Source organism: Alnus glutinosa, chromosome 11, assembly GCF_958979055.1.
Source record: "Alnus glutinosa chromosome 11, dhAlnGlut1.1, whole genome shotgun sequence".
NCBI lineage: Eukaryota > Viridiplantae > Streptophyta > Magnoliopsida > Fagales > Betulaceae > Alnus > Alnus glutinosa.
Window position 1 is genome coordinate 2,370,391 of NC_084896.1, and position 8,577 is coordinate 2,378,967.

General features: G+C 34.3%; 1 protein-coding gene across 1 annotated transcript; it reads left to right on the forward strand.

Annotated features, from left to right (window-relative positions):
* Window positions 1-443: 443 nt before the first annotated feature.
* On the forward strand, window positions 444-6,015 carry LOC133880844 (G-type lectin S-receptor-like serine/threonine-protein kinase B120). Its single transcript, XM_062319806.1, has 7 exons — window positions 444-3,539; window positions 3,643-3,768; window positions 4,046-4,260; window positions 4,367-4,577; window positions 4,675-4,912; window positions 5,418-5,562; window positions 5,668-6,015. Exons 1-7 carry the CDS (start codon window positions 2,210-2,212, stop codon window positions 5,974-5,976), a joined length of 2,574 nt encoding a protein of 857 aa, XP_062175790.1. The 5' UTR covers window positions 444-2,209; the 3' UTR covers window positions 5,977-6,015.
* Window positions 6,016-8,577: the final 2,562 nt, after the last annotated feature.

Below are 8,577 nucleotides of genomic sequence, written 5' to 3' on the forward strand. Positions count from 1 at the left end.
CTAGACTCGTCTTATGCGCCTCTCGTAGGTAGCTACTATTATGACAACGCTCAACTAGAATAATTATACCTATCCTTTTGCTTCTTTTAAATAAAACAAATAAATAAATTAAAAAAGACAAAAAAGAAAAAAGAAGAGGTTTCCTAATAGGAGAGGTAAAGCAACACGTAATCCAAACCAATCGAAACGAGAGAAAAGGAGATACAGCTGGGCCGGCAAAGACTTGATAAAAATTTTAAAATCAAGTCATGTTACGTACACCAAGCAACTACGTACCGGAATATGATGGACACAAATTCAAAAATATTTATCAGTGCAGAAAAATGCTTAAAAAATAGCGTAAATTTTTTAATAATGGAAGCAGGACGACTTATTCGTACATCAAAGAAAATAAATGTTGTCTTAATTAGTTCACGTGTTCACTCATAATTTTTAGTTTCTTTACCAATTAATAACACCATCCGGTAGGAACCGTGTCCGTAGGAAGAGGAAGCCTAACCCACGTTACTTTGATTAAGCTTCCACGTGGACAATAATAAAACTGAGAAGCTGATCCTCATCAGTACTTCTCAGTTGGGTAGCTAGTTGGCTATGTTTATCATTCCGCTCAATTAGTGTTGGCTATGTTTATCATTATGTTTCATTGTTGTTGGGTATGTTTGGCATTCTGTTAAGAGTAGTGTTTCACAGCAGATGGGTTGTTCATGCCCAGTAGTAGTCATTTATTTAAGGTAGGGAATAGCCAAGGGAAGAGTATCAAAGATATAAACAAACAATTGGTGTGTAAGGTGCTTTCTTGCCTCAAGTGGAAAACTAATCAATCGCATTCGTCACTTCATTTCTACTTTCATTCACAACCCATCTATCTATCTGATCGTATCTTATCAAGTGGTATATATCAGAGCTATGTCGACCCAAAAGGACCGTATTGAGAAGCTGGAGTCTGAAGTACACGATCGAGTCTATGCAGAACCTTGAACGATCATTTAAGGAGAGCCTTGAATGATCATTGAAGGAGAGCATTGCCCAGACGGTGAAGGAGGCCTTCGATACATTTGCAAAACATCAAGGGGAGTCGTCACGTTATCCAGAGAAAAGAAACGAAGGATCATATATAGCTCTTTTTCACGGTATATATAGTCACAATCGTGACCACAGGGAAGATGTGCATTTTTTTCGACCTATGAAGATGGTGTTTCCATGATTCCATGGAGAGGATCCTATTATATGGCTTCATCGGGTTACTAAATGTTGGGTGGTCCTTCCTACGTAGGCAAGCTGATTTTTCAGTTTGAGAAACAGAGAGAGAAGCAGTCAGTTTTTAAAGAGGTTCGAGCAAACAGTGAGAGAAAGGAGAAAAATGGGGTTTTTCACATAGTTATTTCCGTCAAGATTGGATGGTCATCTATTGTCCGATCTTGATGAAATTTCAGTATGTTGTTCCTAACGACGAGGGCTACGCAATGACTGGTGTCGATTGTTGGACTTCCTCTCCAGTTACTTGGTTGTTCATCCCCACTTGGTGAGGCCTTTCTTGTTTTTGTTGAAATCCACTTTTAAAATAATGAATTTATGTTTTAATTCAAGAATGTGTGTATTCTTGATGTAGTGATAACCTCTAGATAAAACATTTGTAAGCCTATTATTGTTGATAGTGGAAGTTTTATCTAGACTAGGTCCCGTGGTTTTTGTTTTCCACGTACAAATTTTGGTGTCTTGCTTGTGGTGGTTGCTGGATTTATTTTTTGGATGAGTTGATATTTTTGGTGTTAGATTGACCATTTAATTTGCATAAAGAGAGGTAGACAATTTTCGCTATGTATTTTGTTATTGGCCTTTGCCCCAAAACTAAATTTTTTGAGTACCAACCAATGTATCTGGAGGAGCAGAAAGTCTGCATTTTATTTGGAAAGTGAGGCAAACAAGTGGCATGGTGGCAATGGGTAAAGAAAATTTATATCCAGCAAAAAAGAAAAAGAAAAAGAAAAAAATTTATTGGAAACTCAAACTTTCAGATTGTTCCACCTAGAGTTTAAGGAAGGATGTTAGAGAGATTCATTGTAATTATAATTATTTTTATATTTTCTTTGAATGCCCATTCATTAAGTCAACGGCGGGCTGGGAACAGACTTTGTCATAAGAAAAGTCCAAGTTTTCTTGCTCTCATTGATATATACCGGCATCATTATTCCTCTATCATTGGAGAGGAATGGCTACCTATACGAGTAAGCCATGGCTCTTCTTTGTTCTGCTTCTTGTCCTGTCTTACTACAGAGCATGTTTTTCCATTGCATCAGATATCCTTTCAGCAGGTCAGCCTCTTTCACTCAAAAATAGCATATCATCTGCAGGCAGCAATTTTACACTCGGTTTGTTCATACGAGGTGCTTCAAAAATATACCTAGGCATATGGTATAATACTTTTGGTCTCCAAGAACAAGACATTGTTTGGGTAGCAAATAGAGAAAACCCTTTGTCTGACGCATCTTCATCAAGACTTGAACTCTCCGAAGATGGCAATCTAGTCCTGCTTCAAGGTTCCAGCAACAACATCCCAGTTTGGTCGACAAATTTGACACTTTCCCGGTCAAACTCAACTGAAGCAGTACTTGGTGATGATGGAAATTTTGTTTTAAGAGATAGTTCCAACAAGAATACTATCTTTTGGGAGAGTTTCGACCATCCGACAGATACATGGCTTCCTGGTGCAAAGCTTGGGATCGATAAGATTACTGGAAAAACAAAGCAGATTATTTCATGGAAAAATTCAGAAGATCCTGCACCAGGTATGTTCTCCTTCGGTTTAACCCAAGATGGAAGCGATCAATTTATCTTGGCGTGGAACGGATCCCAAATATATGCCCGTTCTGGAGTTTGGAATGGAAAATATTTCAGCTTAGTTCCTGACATGTTGATGAATTATATATCCAACGATTCCAACTCCAGCTTTGTGACAAATGAAAATGAAAGCTATTTGACTTATTCAATTAAAAACAGTTTTTCCAGTTCCAGATTTAGGTTTGTCATTCAGTCTTCAGGACAGCTCCAGCAACTCGCATGGTCGGAAAGATCTTGGGTTTGGACCTTATTTTGGTCTCGACCGGAAAATGCATTTGATGTCTATGGTTTGTGCGGTGCATTTGGCGTGAATTATGAGAATTTCTCAAACCCCTGTGTATGTTTAACTGGTTTTAAACCGTTTTCAATTGAAGAAACAAACCTAAGTGATTGGTCAGGTGGTTGTGTGCGGAAATCCCCTTTGCAATGTATGAATAATACGTATGCTAATGGAAAAAAAGATTGGTTCATGAAAATACCAAACCTGAGATTCCCTGTTAATTCAAAAGCACATTCGGCAGTGAGTGCTATGAATTGTGAAGGGGCTTGCATGAATAATTGCTCTTGCACAGCTTATGCTTATAATAGCAGCGGGTACTGTATGATGTGGGAAGGAGCTCTTTTAAATTTACAGCAATTCGCAGATGGTGGCAAGACCGGACAAGATATCTATCTCAGACTTGCTGCTGATGAATATCAAGGTACCAAAAGTAGGATGAATAGAACGAAATCTACACAAATTTATGTTATCTCTCTTTATGAATGAATACTTATGATTGAGCTAATAGTGATTCTTATAATCAGAATCAGGCAACAAACGGAAAGTGTGGGTGATTTTACCAGTGCTGGTCACAGCAACCGCAATCGGGCTTATCTTATTCCTCTCAATTTGCTTTTCAAGGAAGCGAAAGCTCAAACACAAGCACAAAGGTAAGTGTAAGTTCTAACCATATACATAGAAATTACTTTAAAAAAATTACAAACTTTTATTTTTCTGAAAAATAATTTCGTTGAAAATGTTTTACGATCGGAAACATTTCACGTCGAAACAAACGGAGCATAAGCTTTTTAGTATCATGTTGATCAGTTGGTGAAGATAGTGCTCAGGGTTTTGAAACGATCATTTACAGTTGTGTACTGACATGGCTCATAGTGTTATTTGATTTTCCACGAAAGTGACAAATTCTGGTCATGCTATATCAAACAGGAGAGGAGACTTTCAGATATGATCTATTGTCATTTGATTTCAGTACTGAACTTCATGGAATCAATGATGGAACAAACACTAAAGATAATGTGAATATAAGAGGGAAGAAGGATGGCGAGTTACCGGTGTTCAGTTATGAGAGTGTATCAGCTGCAACTAATAATTTCTCAGCTGTCAATAAGCTTGGACAAGGAGGTTTTGGACCAGTCTACAAGGTATATATGATTCATTCTCTTGATGAATGTGCTTCAAAACTATTACGACAACCAATAATGGTAAACTTTCATGAAAGTTTAAATAACTTATGGTTCTCTTTCATAGGGGAAATCATTTAAAGGGCAAGAAATTGCAGTAAAGATGCTTTCAAAAAGATCTGGACAGGGGCTTGAGGAGTTTAGAAATGAGATAACACTAATTGCCAAACTCCAGCACAGAAATCTTGTCAGACTCTTAGGCTGTTGCATTGAGCAAGATGAAAAAATGTTAATATACGAGTACATGCCCAATAAAAGTTTGGATTTCTACCTCTTTGGTGAGTGCATATTTTTGTTATCATGCTTTTTATAGTACTCTTTTCTTTCTAATTTTTTATTTTAGCATTAATTTTCTAAGCTATACTATGTAAACAGATCAAATCAAGAAAAGGGTGTTAGATTGGGAGACACGCATACACATTATTGAAGGGATTGCTCAAGGGCTTCTTTATCTTCATCAATATTCAAGGTTACGGATCATACACAGAGATCTAAAACCTAGCAACATTCTATTGGATAGTGAAATGAATCCGAAAATATCAGATTTTGGGCTGGCTAGAATAGTTGGAGACAACGAAACACAAACAAACACAAATCGAATTGTCGGAACTTAGTAAGTATGCAATTTATTTCACATTTAACATCTGCAAAGAAAGCGCTTGGGAATATTTCAATTTTTACTACAATATTTTCACAAATTGATGTGACCGTCTATAATTGATAAAATAATTAAAAGTGTATGGTTGACAAGTCAGTAAAGTCAAATTTTATTGCATAATCATTTAACCAATTATAGACTGTCATGTCAAGTTTATAAAGGATTTGTAGTAAAAACTATAGTACCAATAGAATAAATTTATTTGCAATTCCCAATTGAGTAATGCTATATAGCACACCAATATCTTACTTTTATCCTACAATGCTAACGTGATAGAGTGTAGTAGTCCCTTGATTAGCCATTGTTGAAAAAAGATATCTAATGGCTACTACACCCTGCCACGTCAACATAATTAAGGAAATAAAAGGAGAATATTTGTGTAATATAGAACACTACGATTCTCAGCTAAATTCACTAAGCAAGCTACTAATAAAGTCTTTTACTTAATTTTGGAATGCAGTGGCTATATGTCTCCTGAATATGCTATGGATGGTTTGTACTCAATAAAGTCTGATGTGTTTAGCTTTGGAGTATTGCTACTAGAGATTGTGAGTGGGAAGAAGAATACTGGCTTCTATAACAAGTCGTTCAATCTTCTTAGATACGTATGTAGCTCTTATACTCTCCCAAATTCCTTATGTTTTACATTAATCTTATAAATTGAAATGCTATTAGTCTTTAATTAAATTTAGTTTGATTTGAAATTCTAGGCCTGGGAGTTGTGGAGAGATGATCGAAGTTCGGAGATGATGGAGCCAACAATAGGATATCCTTCTTTCACTTCTGTTCTGTTGAGATTCATTAACATTGGCCTTCTTTGTGTCCAAGAAAGTCCGACCGATCGACCTACCATGCTTAATGTAGTCTCAATGATTAGTAATGAACATTCACCTCTACCTACACCCAAACAACCTGCTTTCACGAGAAGTCGGAATGTGATGGACACAAATTCAACCACCGACAATGTAGGAAATTGCTCAACATACAACCTAACTATTTCAATAATGGAAGCTCGATAAATACTATTTTATACATCAAAGAAGAGTATTTTTGTAGTACCAATGTTTTTATCATACTTTTATGCATATTGAGATGCCACATACTAATTGGTGAATGTTGCATGTCTTAATTACTTCACTCATATTTTTCTTTTCGTCTATAAGATTATAGGGTATGTTTGTTAACATGTTTTGGAGGTTATTTTTTTAATTTTGTTTTTGTTTTTTGTTTTAAAAATTGTTTTAATTTGACAATATTGTGAAAATTTATTTTGAAATGTTTTATGTTTTGGTGGTATTTGTTCATGCTTTTATTTTGAGAATAAAAAACAAAAAAAAAAAAAAAAAAAAAAAAAAAAAAAAAAATAACAACAACAACAACAACATTTCTGGGGCTCTAATACCCAAAATAAACTTGACTTCGGATTAAGTTTAATCCAATTAGTGATACATAGTTGCTAGAACGTGAAGGGGCTATGATTATTAAAAAATAAGTGCTCAATTGTTTCCACACAAAATACCACATGTACAGGGTTTCATCAAACCCAATTCGGGTTTCACTTTTTCCTTTTCAACATAAATAAACATTGCAAATTAAGTATTCAATACTGCTTTCCATTTTTTTTTTTTTTTTTGTCAAATTAAAACTTCTAAAATGCCCCGTGTTTACTTTTTAAAAATAAATTATAAAAATTTTTCAAAGATTCAGACATGCATATTTTTTCAAATTTCGTTAAATTTTAACTAATACTTGAATTCTAACAATTGTTTTCTTTTCTTTCTTTTTTTTTTTTCGTCCTAAAAAAAGAGATGGGTATTTTGAAAATTTTGACAAGGTTTAACGGAAAATTCTAACGAATGTTGAAATTGAAAAAAAAATTGAAAGATAGATATCCTAAATTGACACTTTTTAAAGTTTTGATACATTTTTTTAAAAAAATGATGAAAGATCAGGGACTATAGGCGAAATTCTCCCAAAAAAATTATTGAGAACTAATATTTAAATAGAGAATTGAAAGTTGATAGCTAAAATAAAAAAAGTAAAACATGGGTCTTTGAAAAATTGATAGCAAAAATTAAAAAAAAATAAATAAATAAAAAATTCTTAACTAAAATATAAATAAAATTTATTTGACCGGATGTGGATGCTTTTAAGGTAGATTTTAAAGTACTTGGTTTGAAGAAACAGAGTTCAAAATTGCTACTCAGTCTTAGATAATATGCTTTTACTCACCGAAAGAGACTAGCCTGCTGAAAGGGTATGTCCTGCAATGGAGAAGCATCCTGTAGAGTGCACAGTAGTTTTTAGGGAATTTTATGGATTTAAAAGGGAAAAGAAGTAGTAGCTTTAGCTGAATAGTACTAGAATTGGATAAAAGAGCATTTAGAGAAGCTCGGTCTCCTGGTTACAAATAAGGACTGATAGATATTCTGCTGCCTTTCTTCCCTCTGGCTCTACTATTTATAGAGTTACCCTTCTAGAATTAGTTCTAACCGAATGCCAGCTCATTACATTCCCTAGCAGCAGAATATTTCCTGCCAACGCCTAAAACCACCCAAAAACAAACTAGCTGAAAATAAGGAAACAAAACGACAAATAAAAGATGCTGACATGCAAAGTTCTAGAACACTCTGCCACCTCACTACTAGGACTCAACCAAATCCCTAATAGTAGTCAACAAGTAAAATCCCCAAATGTAGTAACCCTAAATCCCCAATTGCAATAACCCTGACTTCCAGATTGGGCCCACAACACATCCTCTGTAGCAAGACAGGACTAGAAGCATAACAAATAAGGGGCATGGCTTAGTTGTGTAGGTAACCACCCATCTCTAACTTGCAGAACCACATATTGTAATTACAGCCCGCTCTATTTGCTCAAAATAAAAACATTAACAAATAATTCAAAACATAAAATATTTATCAGAACACAAAAATTATTTTTACATTTACTGAACATATGAAAACATTTCGTTAAATCATCAATTATCTCAAAAAATTATGCAAAATCAAACTACATCACCAAGAAATTCATTACGCTAAAGAAGTCTCAACCCTTTAGGAATGTTATGTCATTTTAATTTCAAATGTAATCATGCATATGTTTTGTGTCTTATCCTATCTCTGTATGTAGTGGTCGTCTTCTATTCCTATGTACGTAGTAGAGTTCTTTTTGTGTTATATTTTTATTATTCAATAAGTTGGCTATATAAGGTGATGTAAGTGTAGATATTTTAAATAGATAAATGAAAGAATTATAAGTTTGAAATTATGTGCTTGAGCAGTTGAGTGTGATGTTAAAATATATAAGCATATAATGCTCAATTAAAGATAAGGATCTAGGCATACCTTTAGCCATCTTTGCTCAAGTGTTTCCACAAAGATCTAAAGAACAAAAATATTATTTGAGGGATCTTCTAACCTATGTCTATGGCTGAATTGCCGCACTGATGGTGTATATAGACTGTTTATTTATAGGTTAGGTCATGGACTCTTAAATATGATAAACACGGTATTGTTCTTTCCATCAAGGAAACAATAATTAAATTGATTTTAAAATCAATTTAATGATTCCATTACGGTAATTCAATTAAATTTAAATTACCATAACTGTAATATCGT